Source organism: Loxodonta africana, chromosome 3 (genome assembly GCF_030014295.1).
Source record: "Loxodonta africana isolate mLoxAfr1 chromosome 3, mLoxAfr1.hap2, whole genome shotgun sequence".
Classification (NCBI taxonomy): domain Eukaryota; kingdom Metazoa; phylum Chordata; class Mammalia; order Proboscidea; family Elephantidae; genus Loxodonta; species Loxodonta africana.
In genome coordinates this window covers 210,645,513-210,669,716 of record NC_087344.1, presented here as the reverse complement: position 1 = coordinate 210,669,716, position 24,204 = coordinate 210,645,513, and the positions used below count along the sequence as shown (strand labels likewise).

The window sequence follows — 24,204 nt, the reverse complement described above, 5'->3', positions numbered from 1 at the left end:
CCTTCATCCAGAAGATCCCTTGATTCTTTGTTATGAGAGCTTGTTGAGGTGATCATGGTCTGTTTCTTTATGTGACTTGATATTGACTGTTGTCTCCAAGCCATCTATAAGTTATTGTATTAATTTATTATATGTTTGCTTACTGTATCCTAGCTTCTTGCTTTGTTTTGTTTTGATATGCCCAAATGGTTTGCTTGAATGAGCTAGCTTGATTATTTTTGCCTTTGAAGCTCTGACCTCCTGTCACCAGATGGCTAGAGCTGTTATCAGGTATGTCAATCTAGGAGTCCATTCACTTTTCTTGTATGAATTCAGCTCAGGTGTCCAGGTAGCAGGTCATCAAGTGTGTGCTACAGGCTCTGCCCTACAGTCTTAGAGGGGCAGTGGTGATTGGTGTAGGTACAGGTATTGGGTTGCAGCAGAGGGTCATACTCTGAACAAGGCAGGGGGCTGAGAACTGTCCCCCAAGTGTCTGTGAGGAAAGTGCATCCCTGTTCCCTAAAGCATACAGGTGGGTGGGTTCTGCAGATGGACCATGCACTCCCAATGCTTTTGGTTGTAAGGATTGGGAAGTACCTGTTATCCTTGGACCTTTTTTGTGGGTGGCTGGGTGACCTGAGTCAAGCCACTAGTCCTTATGCCCCTGATGTAGGTAGGTGAGGACTCTGTTTAATAGGCAAAGTGATGTCAAGTATCAAACACCCACCTCTCTACAGTACAGCTGAAACAATTGCAATCTGCCACCAAGGGCCTATTCTCCTGATACAGGCTCACACAAGTCCATGCAGGGGGGAAAGGTATTCAAAGTCCATGGACCGTTTATGCCTGGACAAGAGCCTCTTCTGTCCTGAGCTCCCCCAGTTAGTGGAGCCGGCAAATAATCTTTTCCCCCAGTTGTGAATTTATTCCTTCTCCAAAGCCAAGAGAATGGTTCAGGTAGCTCAATAGGACCTATCTCAGCCCCAGGGAAATCAACAGCCACTGAAGCTGGCTTGGGGGCTGGGGGCATGGTAAAACATATGCAAGTACTTAGCTTTTGCAGATAGCACTGTTCTTCTCTGCTTGTGGAGGTGAGAGTAGGCCATGCAGCTGGCTGCTTCTGTCTGAGGAAACTGCAGCCAAACGCTACTACCAGTCTCCCACCGTTGCTCTGGGAATGGTGCCTGAAGGTTCCCAGTGATTCGGTCCCATAACTCCTCTCTGCTTCTGAGCCATCTCTCCCTCTCCCTGCCACTCAGTCCATTTTCTAACTTTGCCTTTGATGTTTAGGGCTCCTAGCTTGTCATAAATATAATCGTCTCACTTGTTTTTTTCGGGTCTATGTCGTAAGAGGGATCATTGGAAGTGTCTGGCTATTCCACCATCTTGGCCTAGCCTCTGGTTTTTCTTTTCGAGTTAGAATTTTGTTCTACATTTTTCTCCAGCTCTATCTGGGACCCTCTATTGTGATCCTTGTCAGAGAAGTCAGTGGTGGTAGCCAGGCACCATCTAGTTGTACTGGACTCAGTCCAGTGGAGGCCGTAGTAGATGTGGTCCATTAGTCCTTTAGACTAATCTTTCCCTTGTATCTTTAGTTTTCTTCATTATTCCTTGCTCCTGAGGGAGTGAGACCAATGGAGTATCCTAGATGGCCACTCACAGGCTTTTAAGTCTGGGGACACTACTCACCAAAGTAGAATGTGGAACATTTTCTTTATGAACTACGTTATGCCAGTTGAGCTAGATGTTGCCTGAGACCATGGTCCCCACAGACTTCAGCCCAGCAACTCTGTCCCTCAGGGAGTTTGGATGTGTCTATGGAGCTACCATGACCTTGCCTTGTACAGGTTGTGCTGGCTTCCCCAGTATCGTGTACTGTCTTACCCTTCACCAAAGTTTCCACTTATCTATTGTCAATTTAGTGTTTTTTCTTCCCCGCCCCTCCTCCGTCCTAACCATCAAAGACTATTTCTTTTTGGGTGTAAACCTTTTCATGAGTTTTTATAGTTTTATATTTCATACAATATTTGTCCTTTTGTGATGGACTTATTTCACTCAGCATAATGCCCTCCAGATTTCTCCATGTTATGAGATGCTTCACAGACTCATTGTTGTTCTGTCCCCACCCCCGCTGCCATCGAATTTGTTGCTTAATACTCCATTGTGTGTAGGTATCACAGTTTGTTTATCCATTCATCTGTTGATGGGTATGTAGGTTGTTTCCATCTTTCCTGGAGTTGAGTTTTTACATCACAAAACAGGGATGATAGACACAGTTTTCCCTAACAGGGTTGTCTACGCTGAAAGAAGACCATCGAGTGTATAACCCCTGGCACTTGGGAAGTACACGGCACATGTGTATGACCATGATTGTTTTCCTGCCTCTAGGGCCCCATGTATTCTTGGATGATGTTATTTTGCATTGATGGAGGATCTGAGAAGTGTATGTCTGTGATTCCCTGCATCTACACCCCTCCAACCTTCCGTCGTATGCTTTGTCTCAACACATTCAGTAAATTGTAATCTGGGCAACTCACGTGAGGTCTGATCTAACCATGTCAGGATCCTCAATATCTTCCCTCCTCCTACACGCAACCTTCCATCTCAGCTCCTTGGCTGCTGTTGTTCTACCACTCAGAATGCCCATCCTCTTCCTCTCGACCTGTCTACCATTTAGAGTCCAACCAGAGGCCTGCTTACCTCTGATCCTGAGATCAAATTGACGTTTCCATATTCTGAACTGCTACAACACTATCCCAATTATATACACACACTGATTACCCTATTATTGTGCGTGGGTATCTATTGTCTCCTCAACTAGATTAGAAATTACTCAAGTATAAACTATAAACTACTAGTACTGCACTTACACTTTCCAATTCATCTGCATCAGTGGTTCCCAAAGCTGGCAAACCGTGAGTCCCCTGGGGAGCTTTCACAAACTGCGGAAGCCAGGGCTGAGAGCCACTGTCTGACAACACCTGCCTGGTGATTGGCACGTAGTATGCCGTCAGGGATACTACTGACATACATCAGAGAACAATTTTAAAAGCACAGTGTCCCCTAAGACTATTACGGAAGCTCTTGCAAAATTATTGTAACCCTTTGTATGCGATGAGTTAGACGGCTTTACCACTTTTATTTGCATGTTTACTTTGTATGGTTCCATGTGTACGACATAATCATTCATTGCGTTTCAGAGACACAACAACAATATTTTTCGTTCTCAAGTTTCTGCATTAATGCAACAACTCTGCTACTGTGCAACTTTCCATGCGCTATTTATAAAGCGGGTGATTTAAAGAGCACGCAAAGCACATGTGTTCTTTCCTGTAGAACACTCAGGTGACCAGGGCTTTTTCTGCTTCTCTGATTTTCTTTTTGAAAATCAGACTGAAGGGTTGAACTGTAATGGATATTACTGCATTTAGGTATTACATTAATGGTAAACCAAGTGATGTACCAAAGTCGACTGAACAAAATACCAAATAGAACAGGATGTTTGGGGGAAGTTCTTTTAATTATAGATTTGAATATTGGTCTTTGGGTCCTTTGGAGAAGAGTGACTTGTGGGATAAGGTCTACTATGACGACAGTGACATGTGCCCTTGCGGCTTGGTTCTTGGTCTTCTGCGGTCTCTGGTCCCCTGGTCCAGAGGCCTAAGAGGCCTTGTCAACAGCAAGCACTGGAGACCCCAGAAGGTCCTACAGGAATTCTTTCAAGTCAGGGACACTCCCTGCCTTCCAAAATAGGCAGTGCCTTCTTCCAACGCAAAAGGCAAGAGGGACTTTTGTATCTCCACAGTCTGGTCTTCTGGTGAGTCAAATGTTCCAGATGCTTTGTCTACTGCTGATTATTTCAAGTAACAGCCGGGGTGCAGCCCACAGACCGGGGCAGAAACATCTCCTCCTGGCTTCTGCTGCTCGGGTTAGAGGAAGGGGAGAGGGGGAGTAGGAGGGGTGGCGGGGAGCTGGGGTGTGGTGCCATTCTTCTGCTCTGGTTCAGAGCCAATTTAAAGGAAATTCCATATCCGCCATTCACAGGTATTTACAGAAAACTGCAGCAAACGCACTACAGTTGAACTCAAGTCTAGCAGGAAGCTGGTGTTCAAAAACAGGATCCTGAGAAGGCTGAATGAGACGGCCAGGAGGAGGACGAGTCTCTGAAAATGAGACCAAAAAAAAAAAGAATTATCTTTTCCTTTAAAAAGAAAAGAAAGAAGAATGAAAGGTAAATATTTAACACTGCTGAATTTCTGTAATGACCTCAGGGGACACTGTGCTGTTAGATTTTGTTTCTGATGTGCCGTCAATAGCACCTCGGGCTGCTTACTGCCTGCCAATCACTGGGCAGGTGTTGCAGGATACCAGCTTCCCGACCCCAGCTCCTGAGTCTGAATCTGCATTTTATAAAAGAAAGGAAGGAAGGGAGAAACCCCTTACCATTTCCACCCTCTGAGTCCCTTGGTGGTGCAAACGGTTAACACGTTCAGCTCTTAACTGAAAGGTTGGAGTTTTGAGTTCGTCCAGGGGTGCCTCGGAAGAAAGGCCTGGCAATCTACTTCCAAAAACTCAGCCACTGGAAAGTCCACAGAGCACAGTTGTACTCTAACACACAGGGGGCGCCCTGAGTCAGAGTCGACTCCACAGCAACCAGTTTCTAGAGGCTTCATTTAATCTTCTCCAGAACCAGTACATCCTGTCACCCGGGACACTTTTCTTAGGAAACTCAGCTACCTGCCGAGCTTTCTGGGAGAGGGGAGGTGTCAGATTGTTTTTGTTTTCCCAGCAGGCTGCATAGAGGGTTGGCTTCATAAATGTGAACGTTTACATGACTTCTGCTTCTCAGGCAGAAGTGTCACGGTGTCATTACCACCTAGCAGCCACTAAATAAGACCTTATGCAGAAATATAAGTTACGTCTTGTTAGAACATTTCTGTTCTGCAGGAAATGAGTGTTCTCAGGTGGACTCACTTTCTGTCATCACTCTGTGGCAGTATCTGTATCTGTGCCCTACCGCCAGCAGAAGCTCCTTCATGGCCTGGTAATTTAAGACATGCTTAAAATTGAATATTAAAAAAAAAAAAAGAAAAACAGTTGCCATCAAATCAATTCCAACCCATGGCCACCTCATGTGTGTCAGAGTAGAACTGTGCCCTATAGGGTTTTCAGTGGCTGATTTTTGGGAAAGCAGATTGCCAGGCTTTTCTTCCAAGGTGCCTCTGGGTGGACTCAAGCCTCCAACCTTTTGGTTAGCAGCCGAGTTCATTCACTATTCGTGCCACCCAGGGACTCCTAAAATTTAATACATGATTATATAATGAAAAGTCGAGCTTTATGTCCTTCCTCTTTCTCTGACTCTTCTCTTTCCTTCAAAAATATCTTCAGAGGTAATTTACCTTAAGGGCTGGGGTCAAATGCAGCGTTTGTGAAGACTCCGTATGTTCCTAGGTGGCTGAAAGAACAGAGACACAGGGTGATCTGCCATGTACTGCTTCATACCCAACAACACAGAAAGAAACTGCACACAAAGAACTTGGTATCTCCCGAAACCATGGGTTACCAGCCGCCCCTGGAATTCTGCTTGAAAAAGGAAGGAGAAGCAAGTGCCAAAGCAGTTTTCAAGATTCCACTTAACAGTGCTGGATAACGTGCTTTGCATTTCACACCCCCATTAGGTTATTGTCGATGCTTTATGTAATGACTAACTGGAATGTCCCCCCAAGTAGCTGCAGCCTCTCCTTGGTGAGAGGAAATAGCCACAAAGTTCCCAGTCTTGACACCTGACAATCTGGCAATAGTTCTCAAAGGACACTCATACTGCCCCCTGGGGGTGGTTTTTGGTTTACATAGTGTACATAATGATTAAGGAGTTCTGGCATGTAGCAGGCAGAGGTGGGGTGCTGAATGTCCTAAAAAGCACAGGTCACAAAAAATCATCCCACAGCCTCACACAACTTGAACACATCTACTCAATATTCATGTAGGGGAAAAATTTCTAAGCCTGGAACTTAACTGCTTTACATATAAACCTTAAGTATCCTTGTGTCTTTTAAAATGCAATTGCTGTATAAACTGGGAAAGATTACAACAGGCTTTACAACTCTTTACCAGGGCGTTCACCATTTTGAAAACCGGCTTGTGTTGGCACAGCTCTGACGCTATCCGAGTCACTGATACAGCATCTGCCGCCTCAGCCTCCCTCTGTGGCTGCTGCCCCTCTAGCGATTCTACCCAGAAGTGCAGGCTTCTGACCACCTCCTGGTGGGAGGCCCACGCTTTAACTCTTTATTCGTGTTATAAACCACTTTCTCTTTTACTTCTCCTTTATATTGTAGTCAGGCATTTACTGATTTTTTAAAAATATGTGCAGTTAGGCTATATATTGTCTGTGTATTTCACTTCAAGATAACGAAGGGGACACTGCAGATTTATTATAAAATGACAGTGCCACACATGAGCAGTCTGACACATCACAGTGACTTCAAAACATTCTTACCTTTGAGGGTTCAAGGGGCTTTTCCCATCATCTGAAATAGGTGAGGAGGCACAATAGTTGTTACAAAAGAAAAAAAATAAGTTGGAAGAGAAAAATCAGTAACAGGAATTATTGGGGAAAGTCAGTGGACTGATTATGAGGGGATACTGAGAACAATCTCTCCCCCCTCCCAACCCACCGTCCCCAGGACCTGGGAGGTAGGGCCTGGTTTAGGCCCCATTAGATGTTTGACAATATGTAAGTCCGGAATCCTCTCACTTCTCCCACTTCCTCGGTGAAAACCTCTCCTCATACTTCCGGCCCTTGCCTTCAGGCTCTTCCCTCTCTCCCTCCCTCCCTCGCTTCCTTCCTTCCTTTTATTGTTGTTGTTTAGGTCATTGGTTCTTGCAGTTCATTTCTCTGGCATTTGACGGCCCTGTATTGCTGCAACCTGTATTCCAATTCCTCAGCCATCAGCTGAGCGAGCTAACTGCATAAACAAATCCACACCAACACAACAGTGGATGTCTTCCCTCCAGGGTAATATATGTGACCAGGGGTCTCCTGTCTTAATCCAAACATCAGCCTCTAATAATGGAAGCTTTAGACATTTTAGGAGGCCTGCCAATTATCCCATGGGAAGAGAAAAGGGAGACAGCATCTCCTGGCTGAATAAGTTTAGAAAACATTAGGTTAAGCAAAGATTAACACATTCATTTATGACAGGGCATGACTGTGCCTTTGCTGTGAGAATGAGCACATCCTGAGTTGGCAGAAAGGGGACAGACAATGCTGTGGTTCCTTTTGTTTGATAATAGAATCCTAGAAGTCTGAAACCAAAGGGACAGGCTTAGGGAAATCTCCCCATCTCGAACAAATGAACTTATTAATTATTAAGGATCCTGAAGGATGGGTGGCCGCTGTTCTCATCACTCTTCAGAAGGTTCCCTAGAAATGTCTCAAAACTAAAGAGAGAACCTGGGGCGGAAAGCAGGAATACTGTGACTGCTCCATGATTATCCAGCTCTTAGGAGCTCTTGGCATTTGGTTAAACACGGAGGGATTGGTTGTATCTTGGGGTTGGCTGAATTGCTCTTTGGGACTTTTTTGCATGGAGGAATTGGTTGTATCTCATGGTACACCTCTTTGGTCTTTAAGCAGAGTAGTGCCCATTGTATATTGACCTAGTCAAGATTCTCTGAGTGGTGCAAATGGTTAAGCCCTTGACTACTGGAGCTCAGCTGCTAACCAAAAGGTCAGCAGTTCAAATCCACCAGCTGCTCCTTAGAAACCCTATGGGGCAGTTCTACTTTGTCCGATAAGGTCACTAAGAGTCAGAATCAACTTGATGGCAGCAGGTTTTGTTTTTTGTTGTTGTTGCTTACTAACCAAAAGATTGGTGGTTCAGACCCACCCAGAGGTGCCTCACAAGAAAGGCCTGGGGATCGGCTTCTGAAAGGGCACAGCTTTGAAAACTCTATGGAGCAGTTCAGCTCTGCGCATGTGGGATCTCAATGGCAACTAACAACAATGATATTGTGTTAGTCACCCACTCACATGGGCACGTAAGGAGCTCTGGAAAAACAGCCTCAATGCCGTAGTGCCTGTGTGATAAGATAAGAGAACAAGTGGTTCTTCCTCTGGGCAGTTAGAAAAGGCATTGAAGCTCCTGAATCCAGTGGGAGCTCTGTAAGGTGCTCTAACATAGCCTCTTCCAGTTATCTGGATCTGAGCATCCCTGACCTCTCTGATGCCCCTAGTTAATTTCCAGGAGAAGCCATGTGGAGGAAGAGCTGCGTTAGCCTATAAGCTTACACCAGGTTAAACACCTGGAACAGATGGAGAAAGGTGCTCCAAACCTTAGGGAATGGTGCTCCCTTCTTCATCTTAGGCCAAAGCTCTTGTTCCGATGAGCAGTCGATAGACAGTTTTCCTAATAGAGGGTCTTCATCCATTTTGGTCACTTCCCTGCTTAAATCCTTCATCAGCTCCACAGTTTTCAGGAGAACGTGTTTCGTTAATAAAAAGGCAGCTCCTTACACTTTTTGCTTCATCTTTAGCCCCTTTGATTCAGATGCACGAACTGCACAATGACCATTGTCCCAGCTGTTTAACTTTCCTATCTTCTCAAACCATTCTCTCTGCTGGAAGTCTGTTGCCATTTCCCCCATGGCCAAATTCCTCTCACTCTTCAAAGCTAAACTCAAAAAAACCTTTTCTGACCTACCAATTTGGTTTAGTCACCCCTATTCTGAGTTCCCAAAATGCAGGGGGTTCAAACCCACCAGCGGCTCTGCAGGAGAAAAGACCTGGTGATCTGCTCTGATAAAGATTACAGCCTAGGAAACTCTGTGGGGCAGTTCTACTCTGTCAGATAGGGTCACTATGAGTCAAAATTGACACAACAGCACACAACAACAGCATTCTGAGTTCCAGTCCCTGGGTGGCACAAACAGTTAACAGGCTCAACTGCTAACCACAAGGCTGGGGGTTTGTGTCTACCCAAAGGTACCTCAAAAGAAAGGCTTGGCAATCTACTTCCAAAAATCAGTCATTGGAAACCCTATGGGGCACAGTTCTACTCTGACACACATGGGGTTGCCATTAGTTGGAATTGATTCCATGGCAGTTGGTTTGGGTTTTGGTTTATTCTGGGTTCCAGGAATACCAAGGTTATATTTTTGGCCTGCTACACTTACCATGTGTCTATCTCCCGTACTAGAGCATACATTCCTGATATCAAGAACCATCATTCTGGGTCCCAGCACCTAACAAAGCTGATCAATAAATGAGTTGCCTGAAGGAAGGAGTAAGGGAGGGAAATAAGAGCTTCTCCAGTTAGTTTTGGTGATAACCTAAGACCACCTATATAGGGGCCTTGGTAGTGCAATGGTTAAGCATTCTGCTGCTAGCCAAAAGGTTGGCAGTTCAAATCCACCACCTGCTCCTTGGAAGCCCTACAGGACAGTTCTATTCTGTCCTAAAGGGTTGCTATGAGTCAGAATCGACAGCAACAGGAAAAATGCCACCTAGTCCAGAGGCTCCCATATACCAATCTGAGTGAAAACCAATCTTGCCAGAATTTTGGGGGGAAGAAAATTCAGATTTCCCAGCTCATTTCCAGATCTCCCTGTGAAGAGATCTTATTTTTATAAAGTTCCCTAGGGCATTCTGATGGGCACCCAGTTCTTAAATCTTGGCCTTATTTTCTTTCAATGCAAATGTTTTCAAACACGAACTACTGAAGTTGAGGTTTAAACCCCCACCTCGAGTCACATAAAAGAATAAAATAAAGAGAAGATTTTTTTCTTATTTACCTTTTTGTCTGAAACGTCTTCTTAGTAGAGCCAGGAGTGTCCCACCCATCAAGAGACCAGTTGCAGAAGCCACAGCTCCACCAAAGTAAGTCAGGGCTTCCTGGATAGTCAATGGCCCTGATACAAAACAAACACACACACACACACACACACACAACGTGAAACGTGTATTGTGCAGAAGACCAGTTGTTCTCCTAGAAGGGCCCCAAGAAGTCTAAGGTGTGAGATCAAGTTGGGTCATCAATGGCCATCAGTGCAAACAGACACCAGAGAAGATCTGGAGGTGATAAAACCACTCCTACAGAAGAGGGAGGAGGACCCAGTTTTATCCCCAAGGCTTAAGTATCAAACGTAATTTCCAAAGGGGTCAGGGTAAAGAGCCATAAAAAGAATTAAATGATAGAATAAGTGGAACAGTGGACAAATAAACTCAAGCATGAGTAATTTAGGGGGCAATTGATATGAACTTATACAACAAAAGGAAGTCAGAAGCTGCTAGGGGAAAAAAAGTTATGAAATAAACCTTGCAAACAGATAGAGCTTAATTAAGAAGATCTGTGGTATTTTTTTTTTTGTGTGTGTGGTATTTGCAGAGATATGTGGTAAACGAAGGCCTCCTGGGATAATAAATTGGGACTATGCATGAGATAACCCCTCACTTTAAGACATTCTGAAACTCCATAATGGATTAAAACAGATGATAAGGACATGAGGGGTGATTGTCTATACAGAGTCACTGAATTAATTCCCACCTCTGTATAAGACTTGACTCATTGTGAAGCGTATATTAAGCACAGGGGAAATTCAGTGATGGGATGTCAGATACAGAGAGAAGAAACACTGATTTGTTATTGTCCATATCAAGGTGACTTTCTAAATCGCATGAAAAACATACCTTGGCAGGTTGGCATTGTGGTAGACCAGTGGCCACTCTCTTGGCATGCTGTTCTTGCTGAGCCACTAAGTAATTGACCCTCTGGACAATGGAAGGTACAGGCTGATCCATAGCTGAAATTTCCCCAGGGGTTGGAGCAGTTCATCATCACTGGCTTAATAATGCGCAGCTCAGAGCACTTGACAGCTGCAGGAAAAACAAACGCGTAACACAAAGGTACAAAAGATTACGGCTTCCTTTATAACCTGGTTATTAGTGCCAGCAGATGAGGCCAAAAGTGAATGATCAGAAAGGATATGAGTCACTTGTGCCATTAACGTGTTGACCATACATGCTAAAATACCCACTCAAAGAATAATAGTCAAAGAACCAGGATAGGAACATACCAGCATCCAATAAATAACTACTGATGGGTTGATAGGAGGTGCAAGGTTAAAAGCTCGGCGGATACCCAAGAGGTTGGCAGTTCTAATCCACCAGCCAGTCCTTGGAAACCCTATGGGCCAGTTCTACTCTGTCCCTTAGGGTCCCTGTGAGTCAGAATCGACTCAATGGCAACAGGTTTGGTTTTAGTTTTTTAATGGGTTGATCAATCTTGTCTCCAAAAATATTATTTATAAAATTTTGCTTCTCAAAAATATTATTGTTCTCAATGTTGTTATTAGCATCGCCAACGAGCAACTATCTGGCACATCTCTGTGTGTTGGCACTCAAGTGTTTACCATGGCTGGACTCTTGGAAGTTTGAAAGGAGTGGAGGCCATCATTCCTTTTAAACTATTTTTAAGAAACTTCAGATTACTTCCCCCAATTTACAGGTAGGGAACTAAAGCTCAGGAAATGAAATTTAAGTCAAATAAACATTACTGAGTAATAGTGACATTTGCGAGGCAGCATGCTGTGTTCTGTGAGGATACAAAGATGAATGAGACATAGGTCAAAGCTTCGTGTCCGGGGTGAGAGCTCCTCAGGAGGTATCACACATGGTTTTGTCTTCTTGTTCAGGTTGCAGTTCTTTTGAGAAACATGGCAACTGTACACTGCCACCTAATTAATACAACTGCAACTTGTCTTTCATGATTCATATGGCTGGTTTCACACTGTAGCACGCTCACTGTCCTAACACATTTTGGACATTTAAAAATGTTTCCTCTGGGCCTTTGGACACCAGGGCGTTAGCTCGTGGGGTGAGGAAGGGGGAGAGGCAACGTGCCTACTGCACATGGCTTCCGATTGCGGCTGTTAGGGCAGCGGGTTGGTGTGGGTTTCATGAAGGAGCTGACACCTGAAGTTGTGGGGTTGGCGAGATTTCAACAGGCAGGCACAAGGATTGATCTGAGTGCCCGCAGGGAGACAGCTTCAGAACTGCATGCTTTGCACGTTACCTCTGCACGTGGGCGCTTCTGCTGTCCATTGTCCTGAAGTTCTGCATCGGAGAGGGCTGTCCCCCGTGAGTGTGAACCCAGCATTGCATCCAAAGTAGCAAGTGGTATTCAAACCGAAGGTTCCCAGATGATGCGTACAGGACATCGTTCCCTGCCCAGGAGTGATGAGGGCTGGGCATCGCATCTCTGAGGTGGGAGCTGATGCTGTGCCTGCTGAGAGAAAGGGTCTCAGTTTACGGAGTCCGCAATATAAAAAGCATTACAGAGTTAAGGACTTCCATCCCTCTCGTGACAAGGTATCTTTAGCCATACACTCTTTAGGAAGATATCTTTCTCCTTAAGGAAAAATATTCATCTCAGGTATGGAAAACCAGATGAGGAAAGTTATTTAAGAAGTACTTGGAGAGAGGATTCTCCTGGTCAGAAGAAGAAACTGGGGTGTCAATGTTATTGATATTTTAAAAAGCAGAAGAGTTGGTGCAGAAATACAAGGAATTTGATAGAAAACCAAGTACTTTGGGTGAATTGCCTGTTTGTCTCTGCTTTATTGGGAGGAGATCTTGTCCTGTGGTCAAAGTCCAGCCTGACGTGTGAGGTGGAGTGACGCCACTGTCTGTCACTAGCCTACCCCGTGGCAGGAAGACAGTGGGTGGCCTCTCTCCACCTGAATTCCTCAGTTGAAAATGTTGGCCCAGTGGCTTCATTCCTTGCATTCTTTCAGCAATGAAGTAATGGAGGCCATTCAATAACTTTTTGATAAAAAGAGGCAAAAATATGAAAGTTTCTGCTTATGAAATCAATATTCCTTTTACTTCCAAACATAAAAAGTTCCATTCCGCCTTATAACTATTTTAACCTATAGGCTGTGTTCCCCAGCCTCAACAGATGGCCCATTTCATATGCAGAAGCAGTGCTTTCACAGTGATAATAACACAACCTGTAGCTGTCCCATTGTAAGAGCTGTGTAAGTATTTGCTATTATTGTAGAAGGAATTTCCAAAGGCGGAGCCGTTCCTGGGGAGGGCATATTGTTTTACCTTCGCACGTGGGTGGAGGTGCTGTCCACTTCCCAGAAGTTGTGCATTCAACACTGGTGGACCCTTTCAGCTTAAAGCCCGTGCCGCAGGAGAAACGGCAGGTGGAGCTGACGGTGAACTCGCCGTGAGCCTCGGAGCAATCCATGCTGCCCCGTTCTGGGGGAGACAGCTGTGGACACCTGATGGCTGGGGCACCAAATCCAGAATGTCACCATCTTCAAGTTTATTCAGAATTCTGTTCATAATTCACTCATGCATTCAAGACATATTTACTGAGCGTCTACTATGTGCCTGGTGTTTTGCTAAGCAGCAGGCATTCCACAACAAATAAGACAGGTCTTTTCCTGCAGAGGGGCAGTATGGTAGGCTTGCAGAGAGGAGTGAGGTAGAAATACAGAGATAAGGAAGTCAAGGATTCAAACAGTCACTCTCAAGAATTCGCATTTTCACCCTCTCTTCTCTGTGCCCTCCGCTTCAGAGACCTCACAGCCTCCACTGCTCTACTAGCCTATCTCCACATGTGTAGTCCTGGGTTTCACTTCTGCCCCTCTTTCTGCCTGAGACCACTTCGTCTTAGATACCCTGCCATCTCTTCAAATTCAACAGGTCTACAGCTTCAGTGAGCATCTCTGTCTCGAACTATTTCTTCCTCTCGAATTCCAGGCTTTTTTTTTTTTTTTTAATCATAGTTGTTCAGCACAGGAAAGCTCAAAACTCTGTCTAGCTAGACTGATCCCTGGGGATTCCCTGACCTGGCCTCCTGTGTTCTGGTCTCTGGTTCTTGGCCCACACTGCCCTGAATTTCCTTTTATTTCCATTGACTAGAATCCTACCCACCCTCCAGGATCCAACCCAACACAGCTTCTCTGAAGTCTTCTTTTCCTCTGAACCCATGAACTTTCTGTTGTCATATCTTCCCTTTCTACTATATTGAAAAAAAAAAAAAACTTCTAAAATCCATGAAGCATAAATCTCTGTGTCTCCCACAATTCACACACACTGCAGTGTCTTGTGAGATGGTACTCAGTAACCACTTGACAAGTGGATGAGTGATTTTTTAATTTACTAACCATAACTTCCCCTAAAAAGTCATTTTCGCAAATTATTGCAGTTTCATGTTTTTCTAGAATTAGGTCTGTGCTTTATCGCCATTAGATTCTATGACACGAAACTATCATTTATCAATAAATATTGGGCTACTGACAAACTGAGTGGCTATTATTTCTTCAAATTCAAAGCTATTATGAAGGCAATAACTTGGTCAGGTAAAGCTCACTTGGCTTAGCTTTTTTTTTTTTTAATCCTTTGAATTCCTTTTTTTTTTTTTTTGTCTCATGAGAAGGTGGTATATTTGGCCTGTGCTGGACCATGCATGTTTCAGTGTCAGGCTACTCATGGAAGGATTGTAGATACAGATTACATGAATCCTTTCAAATAGCCAGAGTAACATACTGAATTTTAGTTCAGTAGTCTCAAACTTTTGAGTGACCAATAAACCCATATCTAGGAGATCAATTCCATCTGCTAAGCACTTATTAAACATGTCTATTGGGATAAATCCTAGACATGAAGTCACCTGTGAACATTTTCACCAAAATAACTTTTTCATTATCTTCCAGGATTTAAGTCCAAGAATATGCATAGGGTCAGTTGCAGCAGAGCAGAGGCCTTGCCTGCTTTTTCCGCACTGGATCCCGGTGCCTACAACAGTGCCTGGCACATAGTAGGTAATCGACAAATACTTGCTCAATGAGTGAATATGTGAATGAGTACAATTTAATTTGGATGCATTTTAATAAATGCTTTATTTGGTTTGAAAAATACAAAAGGAGCTACTATTTTTTAAAAAATGATTAAATGTGACCCCTCGTATTCAAATGTAGTTGTAAGTTCCAACTCATGACAACCCCATGAGTGCAGGGTAGAACCGTAGTCCATAGGGTTTTCAAGGCTGTGACCTTTCAGAAGCAGATTGCCAGGCCTTACTTCTGAGCTGCCTCTGGGTGGGTTTGAACCACCGATCTTTCAGTTAGCAATCCAGTGCTCAACCACTTGTGCCACCCAGGGACTCCTCAGGTGTATTACAACATTAAATTCATTTGGGAGACATTAGTGTGGTTTCAATTTTGTCAGCCTTGCTCTGCCGTGGTTACAGATCCAACTTTTGTACTTATAAAATCTCGGAACCCTCTTGGGTAAAAATTAACCTCGTCCAACCGAAGGCCTCTAAATGTCTTTAAGGATTTGACTTTGACTCATGTGAGGGAGCTGCCTGCAGGAAAGCCTAACCCAGACTTGGCATACGGCGGGCCCTCAGCAAACGGGCTGAATTAGATCTGTGGAGCTCCCAAGGATGCTGATGGAGTGAAGGACCTAGTGCAGAAGCAGAGGGAGGCTTACGCAGAGGAACGGCCTTTCTGGGTAATGTTTAAAAGCAGTCCTATTCTTGAGCTTACTGTAAAACATCAAATCATCTGTGAACATTTTCACTAAAGCAACTTTTTCAGTATCTTCCAGGATTCTGTAATCCTACTATAAAACTTTGATAAAAACTAGTAATTACAAGAAAAATAAAATAACAGATAAAGGTTGCTTTTATTATATAGTTAGTGCTCTGTTTTGATTTACTTCCAAGGCAGTTCTATCTACATTGTTGTTTAATTATTGCACTCGAATCCACAGATGATTGAGCTCACTAGTTCTCTATTATCAATGAATGAAAACAAAGATGGCAAAAATTAAGTACATTGGAGATGTTGCTTTATCAGTGGTAGTTCTGGCCAATCCTCAAGCAATGAAGAACATTTAAAAAGCTAGATTAAACAACAACAATTTTTATAAAGTATTAAAGAGCAAATAAAATTATCAAGAATTACTAGGTTGAGATCTTCAAGCAGATAGGAACCCAGAGCCAAGAACACAGAGAGTTTCTGGGACACTTTTGCTCTGGTGCTGTTTGCTGATCCAGGAGAGACGGCTAAGAGGCTGATCTGAGTTTTTGATAGATGACTGGAGCTAGAAGGAGCCCAGGTGATGCAGTGCTTAAGCACTTGGCTGCTAATAGAAATGTTGGCAGTTCAAACACACCCAGTGTCTCTGTGGGAGAAAAGACCTAGCGATCTGCTCTCATAGGCAATCTGCTCCTAGATTGTAGTGTAGTAAACCCTGTAGGCCATTCTACTCTGTCATACTGGTTTGCTATGAGTCAAATATTGACTTGATGGCTCCTAAGAACAACAGGGCTAGAGAGGAAAAAGTTGGGATCCAGGTAAACTGCCTTTGCTTTGGGCTGGGCCTTCATAACTGCATTCTAAGAGTAAAGACAAACTAGAAGTAAATGATACTCAAAAAGACTTCAACCTGGTTCTGAGTCATTTGGGTGACCCAGAAAATCTCAAGTCCTGAGTTTAGATTAAGGTAACTGCAGATTGCTATTACCCACAGGAGCCTGGAAAAAGCAAAAGGAAATTGACTTGGGGGCTTCAACTAATGTCTACTAACAGTTATTGAAATACCGTGCTCAGCACACAAAAGTAACCAAATGCATGAGGAGATAAAACAGCACGAGTATGAACCACAGAACAAAGAGAAAGCAGAAACAAACACGAAAAGATTTATATTAGTAGCAGTAAATTCTTCTCTGTTTCTTCTTATTATCTCATTTTACTTGAGCTGGGTACAGCTTCCCCAAGAATTTTTTGGGAGAAGATATGTAATAAGTGAAACTGTTCTAACTGTTGTAAACTCAAGCCTCGTACTAACGACTGAGAATTCCTGTGGAGTCAGAGTCATGTTGGAGGGGTGGATGAAACAGAGATGCCACCCAGGCAAGAGCTTGGAGGACACCATTTTGCCATATTTTAGAACCTGGATGAGCAGGGACTGGGCAGAAGGGTGGAACTGGGATTGAGACTTGGAACCAGGACTGGCTGCCCTCACTAGGCGAGGCTAGCTCACAATCAGGGGACGGGCCCAGCAGCCGCACATGGTCTGCAGAAGGTCAGTGACAGACACCATTAAGGGATATGGAGAGCAGTAGTGTGAGTCAGGATGGGTGCACCAACAACCAGTGGGGGTGCGGGATGGACCACAGAAACAAGCAATCTGGTGTGAAAACAACATCGTGACAGTCAGTAGAAGACCCTCAGTCACGGCCTAGAGTCAGGGAAAGGACTTCAGGTCCTGGAGGACAAAGGCAGGGAAGAAACCAGAACACATAGGCAGGGTCCAAGTCCCAGAGGCTCAAGCAACTGATATTCCCACTGAAAAGGGCTTATCTGTGGAACCACCACAAAAATGGAACCTGGAATTGCGCTCTGAAGAGGGGACTGAGCGCTTCACCTGCTGCACTGCCCCTGCTGACTTGGTGGCCCCTGAGCCTTTGTGATGTGCCTCAGGACTCTGCAGAACTATGTGAAAATCAGGGCCTGGGGGTGGTGCTAAACGGCCAGAGATTCATGGACCGTAGGACAAAAAGAGGAACTGGATATATTTGCCTATATTTAGAGAACACATTTGGAGTGTGAGGTAGAAACACAGTTGCAGAGCTCAAAATCAGGTTCAGACAAGGTTGCTAGTTCTGAGGCCCACAGTCGGCCATGTTCAAGGTTGGCGTGGAGGGGGTGTGTCTGTGAGGTGGGAGAGAAACGCTTCTTATTGTGGGGAAAAGAGGGTTGGGAAGGAGCGAGTGGATCCAGGGGCTGGAGGGATGACAGCTTGAACAATCATGGCTGCATACATGATTTAAAACTTCAGTGAGATTTTTAAAATGTATTCTTGATTCTTTTTTTTTTTTTTATTCTTGATTCTTTAGCCTTGAAATGGAATGTGGAAAAATAGAGATCATGATAAATGTTTATAGAATAAATGAATGAGGTGCGAGAAATAAATGAAGAAGTGATGAAGCACAAGCCCTAATTCTGTCACCCACAAAGATTCTAGATTGCTGGGTAGTTTCTAGTATACATTTTGACAGTAGATGGTAGCATTTATGCCCTTTAATCTACATTATTCCCGACAGAGGAAGGACCTCCCTCCTCTCCTCCTGGAATTAAGAAAAGTGAAGCCCGTGTATAAAGTGGCTTTCTCAAGAAGAACAGAGGATAAGACAATACACATCTTTGGTTATTAATTCAGTTCTTATTCCATAAGAAGTGATAGCTGTTTTTCACATAACATTAATAGATTTCTACCAAGATATCCTCTCATCTGATCACGAGATACTGCCATTTTTCAAGTGCATTTCAGCAGTTACAGCTGCAACCCAGGACAGTGGAAGAGTAAACTTACAAGTGACCCGGCCGGGATCTTAAGGCGCTCACCTGCTAACCGAAAGGTCAGTGGTTTGAACCGACCAGCCGTTCCATGGGAGAAAGATGTGGCAGTTTAATTCCGCAAGGATTTACAGCCTTGCAAACCTTATGGGGAAATTCTACTCTGTCCTGTAGGGTTGCTATGAGTCAGAATCTATTCTAAAGCAATGGGTTTGGCTTGGTTTTTGAGCCCAGATTTAGAAACGCTGCCACAAGGTGGCAGTGCAGCACAGTGGTTAAAAAACCAGCCCTCTAGTTAACGGTTTTTTCTAATCACCAGTGCCAGTAACACGGCTGGATTCATCGCTGTTAACGGTATTACCACAGACAAGTTCACCTTCCTGAGCCCTAGTTTCCTCATCTATAAAATGGGGATGATACTGTTTTCCCTCATGTCTTCAGAATTGTGGTAAACATCAAATCCTATAATGACATGAAAAACACTTCATAAAACTGGAATGTTTAACCAGAATTAGTACAAGATTCTTAGTAAAGATAGAGATGGAGACAGAAAGAGAGAGGTGGAGAGACAGAGAGATGGAGAGAGAGCAGCTTTTGGTCTAGAGTACCACATTCCGTAGAGAACGTCTTGTTTGCTTTAGCCGAAGAACACTGTTACAGGAGTCTCTGCTGACTGTCCATTCCCATACTGTCCCGTGAAAAGGCGCGAGAAAGGACAGACCGTGATCCTACCTTCACACGTTGGTGAGGAACCTGTCCAGTGTCCAGATGAAGTACAATCCAACCTTTCTGGTCCAGATAAAGAAAATCCCTCATCACAGCTGAACTGGCATGTGGATTTATAGCTGGAGTCCCCAAGAGGTTGGACACAGGTCATTGTTCCATTCTGAGGGCTTAGCAGAGGTGTGCAGGTAATAGCTACCATGGGTCATAGCAAAGGAGGAGAGAAGAAACCATTTCAGAATTCAGCAACCTGAAACCAGCCAGATGAGTGAGTGTGTGTGTGTGTGTGTGTGTGTGCTGCCCCTCCTTAACACCCGGGAGCATCATCTGGCTGGAAATGCGTGCTGGTATTTCATGGTGTGCCTTATCACCAGTTAGAGGTTATGGGCATGTAAAAGAGCAGCTTATAGTCAATTGATACCCTGAAACACTCACCCACAAAGCATTAGAGGTGATTTTTAAAAGCAGGCAGCGACCTGTTTGGAAAGCTAGTCTGTGCAACTCATTCCAGTTGGCCCGGGGCAGAAGCGGAAGTGGCTGTTTCCTTGCTACCTTCTGCACAAACAGACCTGATGACCTTACCAGAAAACAGCGACAAGGGACTGGAAAAGGGGCTCTGGAGATAAAATACTTTTTTGCCTTCCCAAAACTCCTTCCCCCAACCAGGTGGTAAAAAGAATCCGGGTCCAAATCTTGCCTCTGTTACTTATTAGCGATATGTCTCTAGACAATAACCTTTCTGAACCTCAGTTTCTTCACCAGTAAAATGGAGAAATCATAATCTTGCCTAGCAGGGATCCTTAGGTATATAAGTTAATGATATCATACATAAAGCAAAATTTAAAAATATAGTAAAAAGCCATATACAAAGTAGGTAGATAATGTAGTAGCTTGCGTGCTAACGCGAATTCCCACTCTTGTCACCAGTCTCCTCCTATGCTGACGACATTTCACCACAGTGACCGAACTTGCTCACTTATCGGCGGAGCTGAACTCGGTCTTACAGTTCTCTGCCACACTTCCTACAAGCAGAGTCTGCGGCACTAAGAAGCCTGCTTTCCTTCTGTGTGGCTGCGCTAATGGAGGCAGGCTGGGGCATCAAAAGGCCTACGCTTGTCATTTCACAGCTCTGTGACTTTTGGCAAGTCACTTAACCTCTCAGAGCCTCAATTTCTTCATCTGTAAAATGGGAGGAATAGTGCCCAGGATGTTTACAAAGATCAAAAGTGAAAATACACAGTATACAAATGTTAATAGCTATCAAGATGTCCTTTTGCAAATTAATAAGACATTAAATCCTGGATTAAATCTGATGGCATTAAAAAGTGAAGACTAAGCAAACACATGGTTCGGGTGTTACTTCTTCCCTGTTTGACCTGGATGAGCAGCATATGGCTTTAGACAAGCAACAGTTGGCGGTCTTCAGTCTTGAGAGCATTTTCTATGTTTTTCTCTTCATTCCTTTTCCTCTCCAGTAACACTCCCGGCAAATCAATCAATTTTCCAAAGACCTAGTTGTTACTGAAATGTCTTTCTGTATTCAGTGTGTATGAGGGGTGGGTCGGGGAGTGGGGAGAGAAGACAACTCAAGAAGCCTGTAAGCTTTAAGGGCAAACTGGGGGGAAGGGGTGTGTGTGAGAATCTGCCTGGCATTGAGTCCATTTCCAGCTCTTTCTCTAACAGTGGGGGTGGCTGGGAGGTGGGGAGCATTAAAAAGGGAAATTGTCTGCCAACATAGTCTCAGAAGTATTACAACAGCTAGTGGGTTGCAAGCCTCATTGTACCTTCCTGTCCAGCCCACACTGGCTGCTTCACTTGATAGGTACCCAGCAACGCGAGGTTGAGGAGAAAGTTCAGTCAGAGTAAACAAAGAACTAAAAGCAGAAGGGAACTGGAGGGTCACAGGAAGCCGTGGTGAGTGGCAACTTCTCTGCTGTGAAACGCCCATAGGCAGGACAGTATGGGGCAATGAGCAGTAATCTGTGCCCTGCATAGCTAGGGCAGCCTGGAAGAGCTCTGAGCACCATGATAACTCACAGCAAAGACCCCAAGTCCTTCCCCAAAGCTGCGTGGACTTTGTGACGTATCCAGGCTTCGGTATGGCCAGGATGAGAGCTGAGGGGCCAGGTCACAGCCCATCCCATCCTCTCCAGACCCTCGATCTGAAGGTGCCCCCCATCTATCCATTGCTGTTGAGTCCATTCCAACTTACAGTGTCCTTATAGGACAGAGTAGATGTGCCACCTCTCTCAAGGCTGTAATCTTTACGGAGGCAGGCTGCTACATCTTTCTCCCACAGAGCAGCTAGCTGGAGGGCTCGAACTGCCAACCTTTTGGTTAGCAGCCGAACGCTTAACCACTGCACCACCAGGTTCTGAGGTTATGCCCAACTTAAAGCCTGTGACTTGTCATACTCTTTGGTGCTTGGGAATGAAGTACACCTAGTTTTCCTAAGTTTGTTTATTCGTTCATTCACTCATTCATTTGTCCATTGATTCATTCACAGTTGGCCCAGATTAGCAGTGGTGTGTGTGTGTGACCTGAATAGCAGATGGTTTTCTCTTCATAAAACCATGTATCTGCTTGCTTTCTAGATGTTGGGAGTCTGTACAAAGTGAATAGGCAAAGGCAGACAATACAGAAGATTCTAGTATTTTACATATTAAACTTTTGACTAAAATTGTATATGCTTCAGAAAAATATTAATTGCATAGGGAAAAAGTGGATAGGGGAAGTACTTGGAAGAATTCACAGCAGAATGTTAACAGAAACTGTTTTAGGGTGGAGGTATTTAAAAGAATATCATTTTGTTTCTCTATTTTCTTATTTTTCTGTAGCCTTTGTAAATAAAAACCTTGCTTTTTAAAAGCAATATTTGCCATAAATATGCTTAAAGAATTGGAAAAGATGTGTGGAAAAAAAAACATATATCTGTCCTTTAATACCCAAATACAGATGACGAGAAGCAATTCAATTTCAGATGGGAGTTCCAATATTGACAGAATACACAGGCTTTTAGATATGAAATACGGTGTATATATAAACCTGAATCTGAAAGTTCATACTGAATCCAAGTTTCTTCCTTCTGAGAATACTGTAACCTCAAGTTTAAGGAATAGTGTCTTCTGCTTTTCATCATTCTCACTTTATCCTAAGTAGGTGTATTTCTCCAATATTATAGAAATCTTGGAGAATGTACCTATAAGTTCTGTCCGCCTATCCCACCATTGCACTCCAGGGATCTGCCCTCCATTCCACCATTACACTCCAGGGGTCTGCCCCCCATCCCACCATTATACTCCAGGGATCTGGCCCCCATTACAATCCAGGGTCTGCCCCCCCATCCCACCATTACACTCTAGGGGTCTGCTCCCCATTCCACCATCACACTCCAGGGTCTGCCCCCCATTCCACCATTACAATCCAGGGTCTGCCCCCCATCCCACCATTACACTCCAGGGTCTGCCCCCCATTTCACCATTGCACTCCAGGGGTCTGCCCCCAATTCCACCATTACACTCCGGGGTCTTGCCCTCATTCCACCATTACACTCCAGGGTCTGCCCCCCATTCCACCATTACACTCCAGGGTCTGCCCCCCATTCCACCATTACACTCCATGGTTTCTAGGCATAAAGCACCATGTCAGCATTGGGACAGCCATCCTGCACCTACTGTTTTCTTTCTAGCTTTCTTTTCAGATACTACTTTTAGCCAAGTATGAACAGTTTACCTGGCTCATGAAAAGAGCCTTTAGGTCCTGGCAAAGACCCTGGTAAGGAGTTAGCCACTCCCTATTGTTTGTTGCCAAACAGCCTAACACTTGTACTATCTGCCTAGCCCCTAAAGGCATTTGCATTAGGGGTCCCTGGGTTACAGGGTGAAAGAACAAGTGAGAGTTTTATTAATCTTCCAGACCTTTTCAAGGTGTTAGCACTGGACAGTTACCACATCTAAAATGCTGCCTCCAGGTCATTTCGAAGATGCTGGAAAGAAGGTAACCTTACCTTTGCATTCTGGAGGCACAGCACTCCAGTTCCCAGTAGCCAAGCATTGTAGCACGCTTGCACCCACCAGGAGCAAGCCTTCCTCACAGGTGAAGCTGCAGGCTGACTGGTACCTGAAGGCACCAAAAGGGTGGGAGCAGTTCACCTGGGCCTTTTTAGGAGCTGGAAGATCTTGGCACTGCAGAGCTAAGGGGTGAGGAAGCAAAGGAATGGGAAAACAGTTACACACAAGTGCTCATTGATTTTGACCCCTAATCTTTTCTGGTGCCAAGAGCAGAGATTCTTAAACTGGGACTGTTTAGCCTGGAGGAGGATCAAAGTATCCTTTAATTACAGAAGCATAAGAAAGAGTTTATTAGGAAAATGCTGAGTCATGATTGAACATTTGGGTAGTACGTAGCAATCATTTTTAAAATATCATCCTTTTGAACCCAAGTCTTATTTCTCAGAATCTATGCTACTAAGTACATATGCACACAAAAATCAGTTCAAAGATTTTATCAAGACATTATTTGTAAGAGAAAGTTACGCTATTATCGTTATTATTATTAATAGTAGTAGTAACAGTCACAGCAGGAATATCATTCACACTATGCATCGGACGCAGAGCTTGGCTGTCAGAGTGGAAAACCGTAGGAATGCCTATCAAGGGAGGTATTGAGACCACATCTCCAGATGCTGAAGGGAGCACTCAACTATGGTTCTGGCTGATTCTGTCTGGAGACGCGAATGACGTGGACGATCAAAGGGCTCTTTGTGTCTCTGCCTCCCAGATGATACGCTTGCAATGCTCTACATTGCCCTCACTAAGTCTCAGTATCACAGACATGGCCATCCAGTACTTCAGTGCCTCCCTTAAGCTTACGTCAGAGTAAATGTAGACACAGCAAAGTCACCTAAGTTACCCTGGGGTCCCAGTAAATGGCAACATGAAATGCCGCTATTGTAATCGTGAGACATCGCTTCTGTGTACGGACCCCTGTAAACAAATACTCCTAGTGACCTCCCAGTGCCGTAGTTACCCTGTGAGAGTAAAATATTGAAAATATGGATACTGAAAGATGATCATTTTATAAAGACAAACGCGGACATATGATTTATAAGATAATCTT

General features: G+C 44.2%; 1 protein-coding gene across 4 annotated transcripts in view; it reads right to left on the bottom strand.

Annotated features, from left to right (window-relative positions):
* Window positions 1–3,480: 3,480 nt before the first annotated feature.
* The window catches only part of SELP (selectin P), a 41,258-nt gene continuing 20,534 nt past the window's right edge, over window positions 3,481–24,204 (bottom strand). For 2 of the 4 annotated variants that reach the window (XM_023554269.2, XM_064282968.1), the window contains 9 exons: window positions 23,093–23,278; window positions 19,096–19,281; window positions 13,091–13,276; window positions 12,054–12,263; window positions 10,670–10,855; window positions 9,775–9,891; window positions 6,479–6,509; window positions 5,379–5,434; window positions 3,481–4,142 (listed from right to left, as the gene is read on the bottom strand). In XM_023554269.2, the coding sequence (XP_023410037.2) occupies window positions 5,380–5,434; window positions 6,479–6,509; window positions 9,775–9,891; window positions 10,670–10,855; window positions 12,054–12,263; window positions 13,091–13,276; window positions 19,096–19,281; window positions 23,093–23,278 (1,157 nt within the window). In that variant the 3' untranslated portion in view covers window positions 3,481–4,142; window position 5,379. Of the gene's footprint in view, window positions 4,143–5,378; window positions 5,435–6,478; window positions 6,510–9,774; window positions 9,892–10,669; window positions 10,856–12,053; window positions 12,267–13,090; window positions 13,277–19,095; window positions 19,282–23,092; window positions 23,279–24,204 lie in introns of all 4 variants that reach the window. The other 2 variants (XM_064282967.1, XM_064282969.1) reach the window with 1 other exon arrangement.